At 41.8% G+C, this 21,020-nt stretch overlaps 1 protein-coding gene and 1 non-coding gene across 2 annotated transcripts; both read right to left on the bottom strand.

Annotated features, from left to right (window-relative positions):
* Positions 1 to 1,651: 1,651 nt before the first annotated feature.
* Positions 1,652 to 21,009, bottom strand: Snx5 (sorting nexin 5). The gene is made up of 14 exons (XM_028754776.1): positions 20,810 to 21,009; positions 20,493 to 20,575; positions 12,271 to 12,375; positions 11,603 to 11,713; positions 10,463 to 10,584; positions 9,383 to 9,506; positions 8,630 to 8,725; positions 6,659 to 6,764; positions 6,495 to 6,570; positions 5,498 to 5,537; positions 5,317 to 5,403; positions 4,209 to 4,368; positions 3,144 to 3,229; positions 1,652 to 2,347 (listed from the first exon to the last, which is right to left on the bottom strand). Exons 2-14 carry the CDS (start codon positions 20,541 to 20,543, stop codon positions 2,297 to 2,299), a joined length of 1,215 nt encoding a protein of 404 aa, XP_028610609.1. The 5' UTR covers positions 20,544 to 20,575; positions 20,810 to 21,009; the 3' UTR covers positions 1,652 to 2,296.
* LOC114612397 lies at positions 16,496 to 16,734 on the bottom strand. Its single transcript, XR_003710004.1, has one exon. It is a non-coding gene; the product is annotated as a small nucleolar RNA SNORD17 (small nucleolar RNA).
* Positions 21,010 to 21,020: the final 11 nt, after the last annotated feature.

Genomic DNA, 21,020 nt, shown 5'->3' with positions numbered 1-21,020 from the left:
AAAATGAAGCCTCAGGCCATTTCTAATCCCATCCAAGTGATAGGAAAGAACCGGAGACAAATTGCAGTCAACAGTTCTAACAAGTGGCCATCCATCCACATCATCAAAACATGTTATGTGGAAGCTCAAACTCTACACCACCCCCGACACTTGATACTATAAACCTCTCAAAAAGATGCCCTGATCCATTAATCAAATTACTACACACGGGCAAGAATTGATAAACAACCACCAGACCTTTTCATGAAAACTGAAAGTTTAAAAAGTACTCAACAAAATGTAAAGGTTTGAGAGTAGGCAGAAAATCAGCTGGTCTAAAGTGCTTTTGGAAAAGCCCTGTGACCTCCATTCAGTATACCAAAATGCACACTGCATTTAGTTCATTTTTATACTGCTCCAATCAAATATGCAATACAAATATGTATTTCTCGGTTAACCAAACCTGCAAGCAACATTGGGCAACCCAGCCAGACAAGGGCCATGTATTGAGGTAGACTGGGTCGGGGTGAGAATGTCCCTGGACCTCATTTTCTGCAATGCTTCTCCCAGGTCACAAGGCCTGGCTTTGAGTTATACATTACCTCACAGCTGCTGGATGAGTTACAGACCAAGGGCCTCAACCAGGAAGGAGTAGAACCTCAAGGCTTACTACTCTGGTACTAGATAGAGATGATTAGGCATCTTCCCTCCTGTTATGATTGACATTTTAGCTAAATGAGCTGAGATCTTCCCAGGCCAAGACCACACAGTTCTGAACTAGGCTTTGCCTGCTGTTAACAGGCAGAAAATTAAACATGTGCAAAACTCACAATTTTTCCTCTTCCAAAAAATAACTTTCAATGGATCTCATGCTATAGAAGACCAGGTTATCTCAGACTTCAATGCAGTGAGACAGGGGAGACTAACAGAACTCACTGGGTGGAAAAAAAGACTTAGCATTTAGTTGTGAAAATCTGATCAGTCTGATATCAAACTGGGATAGAGGCTGCCTTGTGGGTGCTGCACACTTCAGCTCAATGTTCTTTAGGGGTCTGCAGTATTCTCTTGCTTGCAGTTAGGAAAAACGTAGAACATTGTAGGCTAGTGTACAAAGTTGCAACTTTCCCAGGAATCCCACTTGGAATCGTACCCCAAGCACCCACCACCCAAGAGCTACTTCCCTGCTTCTACATCACTCTGGGAGGAGTTTCAGACTTAATATCTAGAATCCCAAGCACTCAGGACACAGGAGCAGACCACCTTACTCTGAAGACAGCTGAACTATGTGACATCCTCGCACTGCGAGAACCAACCCAATGACAGTCTGGTAGTAGTATTCATGTCTTGGATATATTTAAGGTCCTCAGTCAATCTGTGCCTGCTGAGACCAACCAGGGGACACTGGAATCAAAAACCGCCCCCAAGTAACAGTTTGAGTTATATAGCAAACAGCCAAGCCTTAAGTCTTCAAAACTGAGACTGAGCTAGGCATGCTGGTATATCATAATTGCAGAACTTTGAGAGGCTATATAAAGCTGAGGTAGTGGAGTTATGGGTTCAAGGCTAAACCCCATTTCAAAGAAATACTGAATACTGCTCAATGGTTCTACCTGTGGAAATACCAAGAACATTCTTGAGACCGTCTAGTTTTCTACAAAAACACTCCATATGGTTAACATGGATAATTTTTATTATATACTTTATAAAAACATCCAAAGCACAAACACACATGCCCCACCCTCAGGGAGTGTCAGAACCCTAGATTCTCCTTTTCTCTCAAGTATTTATAGCCCAGTTACAAAAATGGAGCTGTAAAGATGTACAGACATGAGATCTTCTTGCTTGTTACTGCACAAGCATCTGAAGTGACCTTGACAAGAGGGAGCAAAATCTACCTAATTCAAGAACAGAGTGCCACCTGCCCACAGTTACTGTTTGTTGTACTTCACAGCTGACATGTCTATAGGAGCGCAGGCACAGGAAATGTTGAGACAGACATGGGCCAAGCTATTGCTTCTCATTTCCAGAAGAAGGCACACATCTCCATACCATTCTAGTAATTCCTGACAATCTATAGGAGAATCTGTTAGATTCTACCTACTTTGAGGTATTAAATGCATAAGAAAAGAATTAGTTATGTCCAAGTAACATGCAATGAAAATATTTTTAAACCAACATGGTTAAGTGTTAAGATTTTTAGAAATCAAAATATTTATTCACATGATTTTAAACTAGTCAAAGCTTTTTCTTTTGCAGTAATGATTTAAGTGCAAGTGATGCTGGCTTTCACATTGGTGTCCTTCAGAGTAAAGACAGGTCAGTTGTTCTTGAATAAGTCAATGCAACTCTGCAACAGGGAGACGTTGTTCTAGGAAAAAAGGGGGAGGGGAAAGAAATGAATAAAATAAGCCCAGATGTAGCTTTCCTCATGAACTCTGAATCTGAAAAGTAACCAAAGCACGGCGACACTCGACACTCTCCTCCATCTCCTCCCAAGGGACAGCTACCCAGCGCTGCCACAGCCTGCTAGTCAGAGGGCTCCAGGCCAAAAAGCCAGTGGTCGGCTTCTACAGCACCCCAATCACAAACACTTTGTTCCATAATGTTGAAAACTGAGGAAGATTTGATGAAGGCCTGGCCAGGTTGTCACAGACTAAACAACATTCTGAAAATGCCAGTAACTCCCAAAGACCCATCCATAGATTGCTGTTACTGGAAGTCAAACCTATTCCCTGCACTGAGAACCCTTAAGTGCAGGTATCAAAATTCTTAACCCACAGTTCAACTAAGAACCCAGCATGCACCATTTCTTTGCTGAGTCACCACTAAGTATGCACCAAAGGACAGTGAATGAAACTTTTAATTTTTACTTAGTCCTAACACTCAACAGGCAGAAGTGGGTCTCTGCATTCCACACCAGCTAAGGCTACAAAGCAAGTTCTAGAACAGCCAGAGCTATAGATGAGCTGTCTCAAAAACAAAGAACCCACTACACTACAATGCCCCCTTTAGCATGTGACTGTATCCAAACTTCTTTTGCATCAGCCTTTTGAGCACTGTATGGTTTGCACTACCACTCATGGTTCATGAGAGATTACTAACAAAAACCAGAGCAAGATCTTGAGAAAGTGGCCTGTCAGGCCTGTGAGAGGGAGGCAACTTACTCTGGCATGCTTTATTTCCAGTTCAGACATTTCGATTAGGTTCTTTCGAAATGCTGCCACTCTCTTCCGTTTGAAGTTTATCAGTTCTATGGGAATAAAGAGTTAGAACTTACCAAACTACAAGAAATTTCAATTTTCCCACTCAAATTCCTCTTTCACACATGACCTCTAGACCTTATAGCAGTCAAGATCCACTAAAATACGGTCATACACATTATCTATATATATGTGGGCCACACCACTCAAGCACACCACAGTTAGAGAACTGGTAGCTTGAGATTGCCCAAAGTTGGGGGTACTATTATAGCTGGCAGGATTAGATGAAAGGCCATGCTTTCTTATAAATACTTGAGGGTAAGAATCAAGTCCACTGACCTATCATAGTTACATTTATATGAGGAGATACTCTAATGTCTACACTGACTTTGTTTCATGCCACCCAGGCAAGATACAAGAGATCCTCCCAAGAAAAGACCCTACCTCACATTCCAGTCATTTTTTAACACTGCTGGTGAACTCCTAACTCACATCTTCTGACCAGGACCTCATCTGGGAAGCATGTTAACCAAAAATCCCACTTCTGACTCACAGACGGAATCCTTTCAGATAACCAACTATTGTCTCTGATGTTGAAGCATGAACTCTCTTCCACCCCCCCCAACATTGCCTTTCCTCATTTAATGGTGGTAACTCTAATATACTCACTCCTATAGCAATTAATTCTTTCCAATAACCAGTGTCCTTTTATAATTACTTAATCATTGTGTACACGCATTGTCCTTATGCGTTCATGCACTCACATTTCTGCTCTGTGCTAAGATCATGAGGAAGCATCAACTGAAGCCAGGTACCTGGATGAGCCAACTCTCCAGCCCCTCCCCAGTTGAGTTTTCTGTAGTGTTACAATTCATTTTCCTTGTGTTGCTGGGGACAAGCCCACAGTCTCACAAATAAACACTAGGGAAGCTGTTTATTATAGCTCTAACCCCAGCCCCACGAGGAGGGGGCTGACTTTTTGCATTATTTGTTTCCAAATGAAAGCTAAGTACAGAAGAAATGCTCAACCTTCCTTTGCAGATTCAGAAAGCTGTTCAAACTTCTGGCAGCATTCCTGTTGATGAGTCTCTGCCAACTTGACATCTTTGCTTTTTAACCGGGCCTTGTCCAAAGCTTTGTTTGAATTCTCATAGTCAATTAGGGCTTTTGTACGTCTGTATAGAAGATCCTGAAGAAAATTAACAGTCATGATGTAAAAATCTCTAAAGAACCAAAGAAAATATCACATACTGAAAATGTCTAGACATATGCATGTAATAGATGCATACATGCAATGTCTAGAAAGGATCCAGTGTCAACATTTTGAAATGGCGTGACTCTAGCCCATTTCTCTATCTTGCATAAAGATTTTATTTTTGTAACTATGTGGACATAATTGCACACTTGAGTCTGGAGGCACCAGATCCCTAGAACTAGAGGTACAGGCAGTTGTTTCTAAGCCACCTGATGTGGGGTACAGGATATAGAACTAACTGCTGCGCCACGTCTCTATCCCTTTATCCAGCATAACTTTCACAAGAGACTGATATAGCTTAATAATATAGTACTTGCCTAGCATGCTCTAAGTCTGATCCCAAGCAGCAGGAGCAGAGGGGGAAGCTAATGATGCTATTCAGTTTCTGACTTTTTGAAGATAATTTCCATAATCCTTATTATAAAATATCTCACACAAAAACTTCCTTCTAGTTGAAACCAGTAATCGCAGATATTTCAGAAAATGAAACAGCATATCAAACATGTTTATTTACTGCAGAATGAGTTAAGGAGAATGCCACTGAGTCATGACCTAGAGGAACACAAGAGCCTGCCCCATGAATCCCACTTTTGGAAATTAGTACGGAAACCATCTAACTTGAAATGTCTAATATAACATGAAACCTGATCTAGGCTAGTGAGGCCCTGTTTTTACAAGGGAGTAAAATGCATGGCACAGTAGGAACAATCTACAAGGTTGGTTGGTCTCAGGTCTTCACATGCCACACACAAAACACTGCAAAGAAGTGTATCTCAATACAAAGGAACATTCCTTTCTAACCCAAAGGGATTATCTTAAGCATTAAATTTCTGGTTACAGCAAGATGAACTAGTGCCGCTAAGGGCTAAATTCCTACCTTACCTTTGCAGCCTCTATGTTGAGCATGTAGTATCGGAGGAGCTCTGTCAGTTTTAAATCTTCATCTGATGAGACTCGACCTTCCACTTTCTATTTTAAACAAATAAGGGTCATCAGTCACCATCCAGGCAGAAATCTATGTGCCTTAACTAAATGTTACCAAGACTAACACAAAACTCCTTACCCTAAGTTTTTCAAAGAGCTCTGCAACTTTCAACAGGTACCTGAAAGCATACAAGAAGGTCTTAGCTCTCTATGATATGTAAACTTATCAAAACTCTTAAGACATGAATGGATGACCACTATCAAGAGTCATAAGGTTTGCACAGAATGAGTTCCAGGGACAGTCAGGGCTACACAGAAACTGTCTCCAAAAATAACAACAACAAAACACAAATAAACAAAAAACAAACAATAAAACTAAATAGGTGAATTTACTAACGTAGCTCTTTATTTCAAACAGCAAAGACCACAATATTCATCAGCCTCAGTCGTCCTGTCTAGAGATGATCCAAATTAGCCAAAACCAGTACAATGAGCTACCATCACTCAGTTTTCCCAAACTTCCAAGTCTGAGGTAGTGTGTTATAAAGAGCAAGTGTGATCTAATCTGAAGAAGTCCAGCAAAAAGAACCAAGCAAAGAGGCCAAAGAACAGCAAAGATAACCAACCACAGAATACCCCCATGAACAAGGGAAAGTTGCTTGAGACTTGGGTGATAGGAACTAGATTTGGAACTAACCTTATGTTCCAGGATAGAATATTCAAACAAGCTACCCATGGTGTACACCTTTAACTTAACTCAAGCACCCTGGAAGCTGATGGATCTGAGTTTGAAGTCAGTCTACAGAGAAACCCTGCCTCAAAAAAAATAAAAAAAAAAAAAAACAAAAAAGGGACAGGGTCTCATACAATTCAGACTTGCCATAACCAAGGATCACCTTGAATATGTGATTCTCCTGACTCCTGGGTGGTGGAAGTACAGGCATGTGGTACCACCACCAGGGCTTTTCGAATGCTAGGCAAGCCCTCAGTGTAATTAATGAGAAGACAGGGGAAGATCTTCCTCTCCCCCGATCTGATCTTCTCATTAAAAGATCAATGGGTTGAACTAAGGGCCTTCCTTGCATAAGCTGGGGAAGCACTCTGTTTAGCTTCCACCTCAGCCACCCAAGACTTACTTTTTGATGACTGTGGGTTCTTCTAAGGCCAGGCTATGCAAGCAGGCTGCAGTGTGGATGTAGTCATCAGCAACATCTGAAGAAACAAGCACAGATACTGTCATCTGAGCAGAACAGGCACACAGAACTGTATTAAGTGTAACCAAGTGGGTAAAGATATTTACTTTTGTGAGATCTAGTCATCTTGTCTGCTTTAGCACAGGAATCCTTGATCCTGTTGTAATAGTTAATAAGGAAGTTCTTTTCTTGCTCAAAGAAGTCATCCACCTCCTAAAAAGGAAGAAAAAGAACTTAAACCAAAATATCAAGAATAGGAATATGTATAGTATTAATGAAAACATGGGCAATCTGGCACATTCGTGGCTGAGGGGTTGACTAAAGAATTGAGTCTATCTTGGCTGAACAATGAGAATCTGCCTCCAAACCAAAGAAAATGTTCACCTAAGTTTAACCTGTATAGACTAGATTATCATGACACTTAATATTTGTACTTCAAGACTAACAAAAACAATCAGGTACTAACAGACTAAATTGGCACAGAATCATTTAAGTTTGTGAAGGGAAGTAAATACTGACATCCTCCACAACCCATTAAGTTCTTCTAGTCCATCTGTCAGGTGGGACACTGCCACCTTGACCTAGCCTAGATACTATGTGTGTCCATGGGCTTTAAAAAAAATTGGGTAGCCGGGCGGTGGTGGCGCACGCCTTTAATCCCAGCACTTGGGAGGCAGAGGCAGGAGGATTTCTGAGTTCGAGGCCAGCCTGGTCTACAGAGTGAGTTCCAGGACAGCCCGGGCTACACAGAGAAACCCTGTCTCGAAAAACCAAAAAAAAACAAAAAAAAAAAAACAACAACAAAAAAAAAAATTGGGTAATTTCAGTAATAATTTGGGCACTCCTGGTAAGCCTTTGCCAATAGTAACAGACCCACAATGCATACACACAAAACCCATACAGTATTGCCTAAGAAACACCATTTCCAATTTTCCCTTCCACTTAGCACCTGTGTTCTGGGCTTCCTTAATCAAATCCTGGAGAGGCAAAGCCAGATACTAGATAATTGCCAAAACCATTGTTTACAAAGAACCAGGAAGGCACTGGGTAAACAAGGGCCTCTTTTTTCTCATGATCCTCTAGAACAGCTCTGCCCATTCCTCAACAAAAAGTCAAGCAGACATATTAACTTCAATTGAACACACCCTAAAAACCACTACACTTCAATAGTATTAGTAAACACTCCTTCCTCTTGTACCAATTTCATAACATGTAAATAAGACTTATCCCACAAGGTCTGATGGCTCACACCTTTAATCTTGGTGCTTGTGAGGAAAAGGCAGGTGGACCCAGGCCAGCCAAGGCCGCCTAGTTGAGTCCTCCTCTCAGAAAGGATCAGCTCTTATACATGTCAGCTAACATCACCCGGCTGGCAATCAACACTTTCTGTGGTTCTGAGATTTGAACACTGGCTCCCAGGCATACTAGACAGAGGTACACCCCCAATCCTTTTATATATATGGTTTTTTTTTTTTACTAGATACAGGCTGGCCTCCACCCCAATACTAGGCTCACAGCCCTGTGACACTATGCTCATTTTCTTTCCTAAAAAAATGAGCAGCCTAGGCCGGGCGGTGGTGGCGCACGCCTTTAATCCTAGCACTTGGGAGGCAGAAGCAGGTGGATTTCTGATTTCGAGGCCAGCCTGGTTTACAGAGTGAGTTCCAGGACAGCCAGGGCTACACAGAGAAACCCTGTCTTGAAAGACCAAAAAACGAAAACAAAAAATGAGCAGCCTACATCCTAAAAAAACAAGACTCAAGGATCCCCTTACCAAAAACTATTCCATGTTAGAGAGAGTATTCTGAGGAAGGAAATGGAAGTTAAGTTGCTGTGCATGTCACTGCACACCTCTGATCCCAGTACCTACTAGGCAGAGGCAGGTGGAGCTGAGTACAAGGCCACTCTGATCTAAAAAAGAGTTCCAGGAGCTACAAGAGAACCTCTGTCTTGAAAATGCAGTAAACAAAGCAGCCACTTCCCAAGAGCTGTCACACATGTGTATAGACACTCCCCTCCAAAGGAAACCTACCCATCCCCATGAAATCAAACATTTCCTGAAACTGCCCACGCCTTACCTTAACTCCAGAAAAAAGGACCTCATCGGCGCTCTTCACCACACTTTTAAAAAAGCCTCCAAACATTTCCTTGGTATTTTTCCGCCTAACACTTAGCTAAAGGAAGGAAATTTCAAAACATTTTATAACACAGCATCGGTTTCTGTCAGCATCCTTTACTTGAGTAATCATACAAGTAACATGTTATCAGGAATACACCAGCCACTTTAACCTGGCCTCAAACCAAGTGTCTAAAATTAAGTAGCTACAGATAAACAGATCATATTCCCAATGGCTAGCCCAACATAGTAGCACCAAATCCCAGAGGTTTTTCAATTCTCTAAAGAGCTACTGCTTGATTCTACTGATGCCAGGCCTCAAGAATTTTAAAATATTTTCTAGATAGACAGTGCCTCACCAAGTAGCCCTAGCTGTCCGAGAACTCACTATGTAGACTGATTGGCCTCCAAATCACAGAAATATGCTGAAGTTAAAGGTGGGCAGAAGTCAGGGCTTGCTTTATATATGAAAAGGCATGTTCAAAAAACCCAGTAACCCTGAAATAAACGTTCATATATTTCAATTCCTTCCAACAAATTAAACAGAAGGAAGAAAATTAGTTTGGGGTGGAGGTGTCAACAGTCTTTCAGTGGTTTAGAAAATGAGCTCTAACAGATCTAAAGAGGAAGAGAAAGTGTTTTTTTTCTCCACCCTTTTTTCTGTAAAGGTGGATGCAAACACAAAGACACCATGAAAATAGAAAAATTGCCTTACATCCTGATCATATTCCAAGAAAACATGAAAGTTGCGGTCTTTACTGAGAACAGGATGAGAAGAAAGCCGCTGAAGAAAGACTTCATGCGAGGACACAGTCTTCTTAAAGACAGCAAGATATTCACTGAAAAGACATGTGCACAAAGAATTCAGCTTGCATTGCTCAATTCCTGCCCAATACAGCTCACTACCTTATACACGCTTCTGCTAACGGTCACCAGGAAAAACAATGCAACTAGACTATACCTAAACACTATAATTCAACTTGGTGATTAAATAATGTTAATTGTAAAATGAATCAATGAGGGGAAAAAAGTGCCACTATAATCGAATTTGCTTCAAGTCTGAGAGAGCCCAAGTCTATCTACATGCGATTACTGCTTCAATCAGCAAGAGCAAGATTCCTCTCTTTAAAGGAATGAAACCTTGGGGCTGGAGATGGCTCAACAGTACTGTACTTTGAGAGGTCCTGAGTTCAATTCCTAGCATGGTGGCTCATAACTATCTGTAACAGGATCCAATGCCCTCTTTTGGTGTTTGAAGACAGCTACTTTTTTTAAAAGTTAAAAAAAAAAAAAAAAGGCTTGGTGGTGGTGGCGCATCCCTTTAATCCCAGCACTTGGGAGGCAGAGGCAGGCAGATTTGGTCTACAGAGTGAGTTCCAGGACAGCCAGAGCTACACAGAGAAACCCTGTCTCGAAAAATCAAAAGAGGTGGGGGGATATCTTTCATTCTCAGGGGCATACTGTTAGTAACAGGCTAATAGTGGAAAGGGGTGAGTACTTCTGAACACATACACTTTTTCATCTATAAACAAAGTTTAAAATATGTTGGAACTTGTGAATGTGCCCCCCCCTTAAGTCATCCATGCAGTCATTCAGAACACTCTGTAAACAGCATTTGCTACAACCCAGCAACAAGGTTCCAGAAGCACATCACATGACATGTCAAACCCTCTACAAACTGTAGTTTTAGAGACCAGCACCAGGAACAAATGGTTACTTTCTCACTATCAGGTTTTTCCACTCATTTCTTCTGATTATACTTCTCATAAGGTAGAGCTCATGAAAATTCACTTACGCTTCCAGTTCTTGCTTCATCTTGGCAAACTCTTCTTTTGTCATAGATCCTTCCCCTTCTCCCAGTTTCTGCATCTTCTCTCGAGGGCCATCAAAGTCTGGCTTTGTGGGAGCAGGAGGGATCTGTAGCAGAGGCAAGTAATCTGTAAGGACCTTATCCCAGTGCAGAGGGTGGCTGCACTTCATCTGCCAATTCAGATGGCCAGCCCAATGGAGCTAAGGCAGCTCTATTTCATTCAAATTTTATTCTTTCTGATCTTCTAAAAAGGAACTATCCTCAGCTGAGCATGGTGGCATACTCTAGCAGAGGTTAGCAGATCTGAGTTCAAAGCCATCCTGGTTTATAGAGTGAATTCCAGGACAGCCATAAACAGAGAAATCTTGTCTTGAAAAACCAAAACCCACCTCCCATGTTAGAGCACTGACTGCTATCTCTTCAGTTTTAAACAATTGGCAGAAGACCATAGTGTGCATACATTTTTTTTTCTCTCAGCTTAAAACAGGTGCAATTAATGTTAACAATGAGTGACTCATTGAGTGAATCAGAACAAGGCCTTCACACATCCAAAGGAATTTCCCTCAATTCCAAAGATTTGGTGCTGAAAATCCAAATCAGAGGCAGAGTTTTCAAATCTAGTGTGTTTGAGGTCCTGAGTCTGGTTCTCCGTATCACAAAAACAAATTTATTTTTGAATTAACATTCTGAGAAAACTTTTAAGTACAACTCTAATTCAGGTCATCTTGGGCCATGAGATCTCATGTCAAAGAATCAGAACAAAATCACTACTGGGCAGATTTCTTAATTCTGCCCAGTAGGACAGAATTTGAATTTTAAAACTAGCCAAGTGCTCTGCCAACTGTCTCCTTCACTCTTAAATACCACTGAGGAATTTTACTGTATGCTCTAATACTGAAATTTCCTAGAAATCAATTCTACTGGTGCCTGGGGTGAGTGTGAAGGAGACAGTTAAGCTCAATTCATAGTACCATTGTGCTTACAGTCACTGAATGAACTCCAGGGGATCTGATCTGTGGGCACCCACATTTACCTGCCACATAGACACAATTCAAACCACTGCAAAATACATGGTCTCTTTAAGATCCAAGAAAACAGCTTATTAATTTTCTAAAATGAACTCACAATAAGCCCAGCATAATCCGTTGTTTCAGTAAGAGTGTCATGCAGCCACACAAAGTCTTCGTGTTGCCTTGTAACAGAAAACTCTGGGCTCTGAAATGTGGGCAGCGTGGTCTGTGAAGAGAGATATACAAAATGGCTTTAGAGTTCCTAGACTACACTATGGGAGCATTACACAATCAACACATTTAAGACCCAAAGAGTACAGCAATATATGATCTAAAAGCCACTAGCCCAGGTAGCCTAAACATTCTCATCTCTAGGCAATTCTTTTTACAGGCCTTTTGAAGCCTGCTGTATATGAAAGATTATGCTAGTAATAGACAAGTTTGAGACTGAACCTCCCCCAGGTTATAAAAACAAAGAACAGCAAGTACAATGTTTCCCAGTCTTTGCTACAGTTTCCTATGGTTCTGGAAACTGTCCTTGGCTTCTTTTTCATGACAGTGATTTACCTCATGTGCAAATGAAAACCAAAACTACAGAAGTGACTGTGGCTGCACATTTGCCTGTTGAGGGCTCCATCCCAGCAGAAGAGAACTGAAGCACAACACACATGGAGGTCCCAAGAGATAGTTCTCAGCAGTTTACCATATTGCCCCTAAAAAGTGACCATTTCAGCTCAAGAAATCTTTTCACACCCAGCACTCGTAGTCATTACTGTCACTCACCTTGGTGTGCACTGTAAACTTGACCTTATCTCTCTCACTGAGTGCATCAGGTATGTCGATCTGAAGTGATGGGTCAACATTCAGGTCCACTGACACAGATCTCAACTGAAATACATTTTAGTATTAGTTACAGGTTCAGAAATCATTTCTCACCGGGAGAGGGTGAGCCAGCAAGTGTTCTTCAATGATGTGACCCATGGCAGGCTGGCCACAGGCCAAACCAAAGATCTAAAAGGTCTAACAAGCACTGTGGTACATGCCTTTAATCCCAGCACTCAAAGATCTCTGAGAGTTCAAGGTCAGCCAAGGCTAGAGAAAACCTGTCTTCAAAAACCAAACACATAAAATCCCTGGAGACAACTTGTGGCTAAGTATGAACACCAAAATAGCTACACTTATATGACCCAATAGAGCCATATGCTTACCTATAAAACATGAGTTTTCTCCAATAATCAAGTGTCAAGAGGCTGGCCATATTTGAATGCCGAAATGCCAATGAATTCTTTTTTGGTTTTTTTGAGACAGGGTTTCTCTGTGTAGTCCTGGCTGGCCTCGAACTCAGAAATCCACTTGCTTCTGCCTCCCAAGTGCTGGGATTAAAGGTGTGCGCCACCACTGCCCGGCCAATGAATTCTTGAATCACAATTTTGCTTAGTTCTGACATTTATGGTAAGCACCCCTCCTTCTGTAAGTGATTGTTAAATAGACACAGCCTCTAAAAGCTAACATACAAACTGCAAAGGTAAAATGGCCACTTCATCTTTCCTAACTGTTATAGTCAGATGGACCCTTAGGATAGGAATAAAGCCAAAACTCAGGCTTTAGAAATGTTAGTGTAATTTCCTGGAATTCAGCAATAATACTTATACTTCTGAATACCCATTTCCTTATTTTTTGGTTTTTTTTTTTGAGACAGGGCTTCTCATGTAACAATCCTGGCTGTCCTTGAACTCAGAGATCCACCTGCCTCTGCCAACTGAGTGCTGGGATTAAAGGCATGCACCACTCAAGCCTAGCTTTTTATTTCCTTATCCTTAAAGAAGTCACAAACCCTAGTTTCTAGCCTTTGCAGTTAATATGCTTTATCAGTGGCTCTCGACCTAACACTGCAACTCTTTAATACAGTTCCTTGTGTGGTCGTGACCCCCCAACCATAGCATTATCTATTGTTACTTCATAACTGTAGCTTTGCTGTTATAAACTGTAATATAACTCTGAGAACCACAGTGTTATATGCTGATAATTCCTTCACTTTTGCTCATATTAGCCAAGCAAATTCAGTAGCCTATGGAAACTCACTTTTGGAACTATGGCAGAAGGACCCAAAGGGGTGGGGGCCAAGTTTCTCTTAAGTACTACAGGTAAAAAATGGAGTCCCCACCACTGAATAACTATCATCTGGTTTTAACCTTCTCATACTGACAACCACTTTTATCTACATCCAGCAGTAAAAAGTTGTATAATGTTAGAATTTCTAAATCAGCACTTGTGTCCTAATCCTGGAATCACCACGTAGGATTAAAACTTCAGCATTCCTGTTTATGCTTAGCCAGCAAAACCAACACCCAGTAGCCCAAATCCATAGAATTTGCTAAATAAACCAGGCAGCCTTCCTGCCACCTAGTCTCTCTCACGTCTTAAAATTATGATACAATTATACCCCTCAGCCCTCCCTTCCTCCACACACTCCTATATATGCCTTCTTATTCTTCAAATTCATGACCACCCTTGTCATTATTGCTATACTTGGACACATGCACTCCTAAATACAAGCACAACTTGCTCAGTCTATCCATGTTACTTGTATGTTTTCATGGCTGACCATTTGGTATTGGAAAACCAGTTGGTGTTTTCCTCTCCAGGGTAGACTATTCACTCTCAGCATTCCTTAGTTGTCTGAACTTCTTTATGTAGGGTTGAGACCTCCTGAAATTCCTTCATCCGGTTAGCATGCCTATTGTTCAGATCATGTTTAGGCAGATATGCTAGTTGAGACTTTATAGGTGTGTAGCTTTTCACATTCCTAGGAGACACAATACCACAACATACCCCCTATTCCACTGGCTCTTACAATCTTGCTGCCCCACTTTCTACAATAACCCGAGCCTTAGTTGTATTGCAGATGTAGTTGCAATTTTGTTTAACTCTGCATTTTGACTAGTTATTTTTCTATAACACATCTTTCTATTGCCCGAGGGGTGAGAGCTACACATACTGCGGTTTAAAAGGACAAATATTTAGAATGTAGTTATGTATCAATTGTAGGCTTTTCCCCCAAAATTCCTGACTTGTCTAGCCCTGTGTAGGTTGCTAGGTTTCCAATATCAAGCACTGTTTCCTTCTCCAAGGAATTCTAAGTTTAACTAAAGAACTGTTAGTAATACATGCAAGCCAATATACTGCACTCTTAGGCTTATAGTGCCATGCTGGTCATAGTTGTTCACAGGCATCATTAGGTAGGAATGTTGATTGCTTCCCTCTGGAAACTTGCATGGTACCGTGAAAGCTAGTCCTCAAAGAGGACTCACCTTCTTTCTCTCTGGTCATTTCCAGCTAAGGGTACCTCTGGGCCCTGTGTCTGAAGTGGATGGTGCCTTCAGCAGTAGTACAGGTTTACCTTCCACCTCAAGAGCAACCAAGGGCAGTACCAGTGGTCTATATTGTTTTTAGTTTTAAATCACCCCCAATTAATCCCTCAAAGATGGTAAACATACTTTAGAACCAGGCTTCTCGTGTCTGGTATTAAGGTTTTTGTTTTTAAATTGTTACTGACTCTAGAGAGTATTGTCAGCTCAGATAGCCATAAATTTTTTAAAGAATAATTAATTTTATTGTGAGAATATCCAGATCAAATCCCTGGAGCTGATGTCAAAGGCATGAGCTGTTGATATGGGTGCTGGAAACTTAACTGCTAGATTCTCAAAAAGCAGCAAGCACTATTATTCCAGGCTGAGTCAGCCCCTTTCCTTGAATCATGAAGCACAGGAAAAGAAGGTTACTGGCTATTACCTCACAATGAGGGGTTTAGAATTGCTAATTATGTTTTGAGGAAGGCTACACAGATCTGGCTGGCTTTTTATTATTGCTTCTTTAAAAAGCTTTTTATGCAATACACACACACACACACACACCCCATGTCTATAATCTCAACACTTAGAAGGCTGTGGCAGAAGACCAGGGATAAGGCCAGCCAGCACCAAGTAAAACCTCGTAACACATGAAAATCAAAACTAAGACATGGTAACTGCTTACACTGTCTCAGTAATTACAAGTTCTGCTTTAGACTAGTGCCATATAGTCAAAGTGCACTGGTCATCTCTAGTCCAATTTTATAGTGTTAAGAAGCCATACAGAGCCGGGCAGTGGTGACATTCCTTTCATTGCAGCACCCAGGAAGGCAGACAGGCAGATTTCAAATCTGAGGCCAGCCTGGTCTCCAAAGCAAGTTCTAGGACAAGTGCCAGAGAAACCCAGGTGGGAGTGGGGGAACACGTATGTCAGTCCCTATTATTTCAATTTGGTCACTACAAACAAATTACCTTAAAAGAAAAAGTAGTTGTTTCTATTTCAATGATCTTTTTTCATTTCTTATTCCTAATGTAGAAAAAAATGCTTACCTGGCACATATTAACAAAGAACCTTCCCTTCATTTATTCTGTTCACTCCAAGGAATCCTTCACTGCCCAAAAAAACCAACATCTTTGCCAGGGAGAGTTAAGAAGCCAACTCATCTATGAATGGTCCTTCTTAGCAAGGAGCAGACACCTCTTGAGTCAGATTTTTTTTCTCCAAAGGAAGTACTCATTAGTAAAGAAGTAAAATCTAAATAAAAGCACCTTGTCACAGATATTCAGATATGAAAGACCTACATGACAGTTATAAAATACAAATACTTGGGAATAGTCCTATGAGAAATTCTACTATAACTTTCCCTCTGCCCTTTATATAAGAATTCAAATGTTAGTAGTAAATAAATCAAACTTATCAGTCCTGTTTACTCCTATCCCAAGATAACCAAACTTAAATTCATCTGTATGTATTCTTGGCCAACTTCTGTGTTACTAGGACGTAACAAGCAACTAAGGCACCCATAAGCACTATACCAACTCACCCTTTAAATGGCTCAGTCAGGCCATTATGCTCTTACCTCAACAAGTGGGAGGTGCAAACTCACAATAAATGTAAAAAACAACTTATGAACAAGGAACTAGAAGGGCTGCAAGAAGTGATCAGATTTGCACCACTCATCTTGGTGAGATGGAACCCAGAGAGGGAGCCATCCCTGCTGACACTACCCATTCTTACCAGCAGTAGTCTGCCAACACACAAGCAATCCACAATAGAACACTGCAGAGAGCAGGGTCGGAGGCTACTCAGCCCCAAGCTCCTAGAACAGGAACTGAGACTGGGAAGAAGGGCAGTGCAGCGTACTCAGCGAATGGATAAACAGAATCATCATTTCACAAGGCTGCAAGCCCAAGTACTATGCTGAATTGCTGCCTTAAGTAATCAAGAGATCTTAAGCTATCTGGTCTATCTTCAAATTAATTGCAAAAGATTCCATTTCCCCTCTTTAGAAGGGCCTTCAATGGGTTACCCCCCCAAAAAAAAAGTGTTGGGGGATGGGGGATTCCTCCAGAGGTCCTGAGTTCAACCATCTATAATAAGTTCTGATGCCCTCTTCTGGCATGCAGGTGTACATGCAGATAGAGCACTCATACACAATCTTTTAAAGAAAATAGGTGTTTGGCCAGCAAGAAGGCACTTGTGGCCTGGCCTGATTAGATCCCCAGGACCCACATGGGAGAAGACAAGCTCCAACAAGTGTCACCACAAACTTAAAAATGAAAACAAAAACCAAGGGGGTAATGTGTTGGCAACAAAGAAGTCATTTTTGGAAAGTCACACAGAAAATGTTTCCAATTTAGATAATTACTTAAGCTTACAACTGCCCTGTAGTTCCCTTCTGATCCCAAAGAATGAAAACTGTTTTCTTAAAAAATTGAGATCATCCCAAGATTGTAATTACACTATCTAACTAAACACTTAACTATTTGAAGACATTCAGGTTTCTACACACAAAACTGTTCTCAATTGCTCAAGCAACAGGTTGATAACACAATGTTCAAACAGTTTAACTTTAAAAGGGGGGTGGCTGTACTACTTCCACTAGGCAGCCCATGAGTAGTAGTATATCCTTTGTATACTAGGGTTGCAAGGCAGCCACACTCACCAACTTTAATTCACCAGACTTTAAATCCAATCATTAATCCATTTCTAGGTGAGTTGCGATTCTGACTCACAATGCTTTGTGAGTGCTGTAACAAAAGAACCTCAGGTTTCCAAAGTCCAAACCTACCAAAGACAGCTAGCTGTACTGTTTTAACAGCTACATTAAATTCACAGAACTTGAAACATACCCTTTATATCTTTTAAGTTCCTCATAATATCTGGATAATAAAGACAAAGATGCTCAACAGTCCAAGCTTAATGTAGCATGTTACTTCCTTTCACAAACTGTTAATCACAAATTTAAACCCTTGCAAACAAACTTCACCCCACCCATCATACCACTTTAGAAAGCCAGTTAAACCCCATGAGTCTCAACTAAGGATAAATCTGTTTAGTGCAAAGCAATGTTTACAAATAGGAGAGGTGGCTACTAATGTCACCTCCAGTAAAATTGTTGGCAGTCTGGTATGGAAAGGGGACAGGCTCCCAAAACACCAGCGCTCAGGTTTGTCAGAAAGCCTGACTTTGTAACTTACCAAATCTCACCAAATAAACACTTAGATCATAGTAAACTAAACCCAGAAAATCCTCTTAAGTGGGCAGGCTACTTTCTGCAGCCAAAAACTGCATACATCATAACCTGCTAAAGTATTCACAAATGGGACACTAAGACACCATGTGCAAGTTGCTGATCCAGAACTAAGGCGTGGGCAGCTTTGAGAAGCCACACTTCCTGAGTCATATGACTACAGTGCAAAACTTCACTGCACACAAAAAAGATAAATTTAGACTTGCTAAGTACTGATCAAAGTTCAAGACTGTTGTCTATACTCTTAATGGAAGTATCTATAGAGAAACAGCAGCAACAGTTACATTTATAAATGTCTGAATAAATATCCTGCATTAAGTCCATGTAACCACCTAGTGAAAGTTAAAGTCAAATTACTGAGGACTGAAATTCAGAGTCTGGCTCACCTTAGACAAAGAAGCTACCACTCCTACATCCCTAGCCTTCTAACAAGAAAAGAAGAATCCCCAGTTTAAAAAAAAAAAAAATGGCTGTAGAATACAAAGAGTTCAGAGTTTTCTTTTTGAGACAGTCTCTCACTGGCTGTCCTGGGAACATACTACCATGCAGGTCTCCAGAAATGCACCGCTATCTGCCTTCCAGATGCTAGGATTAAAGCAGTTAACACCACTTGATTCCTAGTCAAAAAATGTCAAGCTTTTCAAACTACAAAAAGAAAATCCAGGGACAATCAGAACACCAACACAAACCAATGCTGTTATACTCGATTTACCCTAAATTAGACTCAGACCAATCTCAAAAACCCCCAAGACAATGTCAGATAATGCTCAGCCTAGTGTATGCAGGAAGACCCTACTACACACATACCCCAGCTAGACTTGGCAAATCTCTACTATATACTACACTAAAGGGAAACTAAGAACCAAATTAAAGATCTGACAGGGCACAGGCTTTCTATGTAAACGACACATGCCATGCAATTCTACCTCTAAAGTCAGCTTAAGGAGAGAACACTTTGGGGTAAAAGACTTTACAGTAAATGTCTAGATGTCAAGCTCATTCTCTGCTCCTCTCAGGCCTCCCTACCTTGCCAAAGCACTTTCCTAGCATTCAAACTCTCTAGCTCAGGGCTAGAGGAGTCCCAGAGTTTCTTTCTCACCACCACCCCAAGTCTGAAGAATCATTAACTTCAGGGACTTGATTCTAATAGTCACTAGAGCAACTTCAAGAACCCCATCTTCATAGAAATTCCAAGCTAAATAATCTGAGCATTTAAATATAATTGCAAAATATTAGTTAACAAATTTGCCCAAGATGGACTCCAGTTCCCTTTTGACACTTGCCAAATTTCCTTCAAACTTCTGCCATCTAGATGTGATCTGCCAGTCTAGTACAGACCAGAAAACAAAATTGAAACCATGTGCTAAAACCAGTAATTTATCTCAATATTTCTTTAAAGTTATAATTCTCTACACTGTAATCATCTCCAATTTTGCTGATCAGAGTGATGGTGAACTAACTAATTTTATCAGTTAACAGGATGACCAAGTCATTTTACATAGCTGATTCTGCTCCAACACGAGTAACAAAAAAGGAGGAAAAACCAACCATCAGGGCCTCTCCTGCCCGCAGTACCATGCCAGAGAGAAAACTAATTCTTATAGTGTAAGAGAAATAAAACACCTCGCACAAAGCTCTATTTCAAATACCCTTGTTGGAATAATCCAACTGGTGCTCCAGACCGGTATTTACTTACTAGATAAGTTTGTCCATTCAAAGATACTTTAACCTAAGAGTTCCCGTATTACTGAAGATTTTGTCCACAAAACTGACTTGTGCGATGGAAAAATTCAAATTTAGAGGGCCAATAAAAGTAGAATCCTTAATTGCCTACATATAGCAATCTCTATCTGCTGAACTAGTCCTCCAGATATTTGCAGCCCAAGGGTTACATCAACACAGGATTTACTAAAAATTACAACTCCCACGAGGACACATTTAGCTTTTCTAAGTTGCAAAAAAACATGCTACAGATTCTCGACTGAAATTTCCCCACTATTTTAAACGAAAAGGCCATTTTCTTAAAAAGAGATAGGAACCGCAAACAAAACTCCGATCCACTTTCCAATACCAAGAAGTCGATGTAAGTTTTATGAGCCTTTAAAAAACACGCTCCTAAGGGTTTCAGAGCATTAGCCTCGGTCGAATGGCAGAACCTCTGTCCGCTTCGCACCAAGAGCTCAAAAAGTGGGGTCCCGCTTGTATGATTCTCCTGAGAATGAGGGTGAACTGAGACCCCCGCTGGATAGCATCTGTAAAGGTGTGGGTGGGGGAAAACCTCCGGGTCTTGCAAATCCTTCCCTTGCTGTGGACGGCCAACAGCCCGAACCCCAGAAAACGTAGACCCAGCCCAGGGAGGCCGGCAGGACCTCCAGCTTAGTTAGCGAGGGAGGAATCTCACCTTGCTGCGGTCCTCCTCCTGCTGCTCCAGCAACTCGGGAACCGCGGCCATGGCGACGCGGGCCTCGAGCAGGGGCCGTCTGGCTGTGCGAGGAAAGAAGAGGCTGGGCCGCCGCCGGGGCGCCTTTCAGGGGCGGCCGCGGCCCCGCCTCCGCCGGCCTCCCTGCCGGACGACGGCTGGAGGCCGCTGAACTCCGCCACCATCCCAGCAGCCCCGGGCGCAGGCCAGCGGCACGCCACGTGCTCCCCCTGAGCGGCCTCCCCCGTCCCCGCTGCCGTCCATCTTGGAGCCGGGCAAAGAAGCAACGCGGGGCCTACCCTCGCTCTGCGCCACGCGGACACCAGCACCGTAGGGCCGGGACGGGGACTCAGGGTCCGAACCCTCTCCCAGTGAGGTACGCCTCGAGAAAGAGCGCGCACAGCGGCAGGGGGAATTTATTGCTCAGCCAGAGTCCAAGATGGCGACCGGCGGTGACGTACGCAAGATCTCGTGAGAGCGCAGATGCGCGGCTTGACGGTGCCCACGCTT

The sequence above is a fragment of the Grammomys surdaster genome, unplaced genomic scaffold (assembly GCF_004785775.1).
Source record: "Grammomys surdaster isolate TR1022 unplaced genomic scaffold, NIH_TR_1.0 129, whole genome shotgun sequence".
Lineage (NCBI taxonomy): Eukaryota > Metazoa > Chordata > Mammalia > Rodentia > Muridae > Grammomys > Grammomys surdaster.
This window is presented reverse-complemented; position numbering and strand designations above follow the sequence as displayed.

Coding starts and splice junctions, on each gene's coding strand:
- Snx5 (XM_028754776.1), bottom strand. CDS start 20,543: ATGGCCGCGGTTCCCGAGTTGCTGGAGCAGCAGGAGGAGGACCGCAGC. Junction 12,376..20,492: donor AGGAGGAGGACCGCAGCAAG/GTGAGATTCCTC, acceptor AATGTATTTCAG/TTGAGATCTGTGTCAGTGGA. Junction 10,585..11,602: donor CGGATTATGCTGGGCTTATT/GTGAGTTCATTT, acceptor CCTCTGCTACAG/ATCCCTCCTGCTCCCACAAA.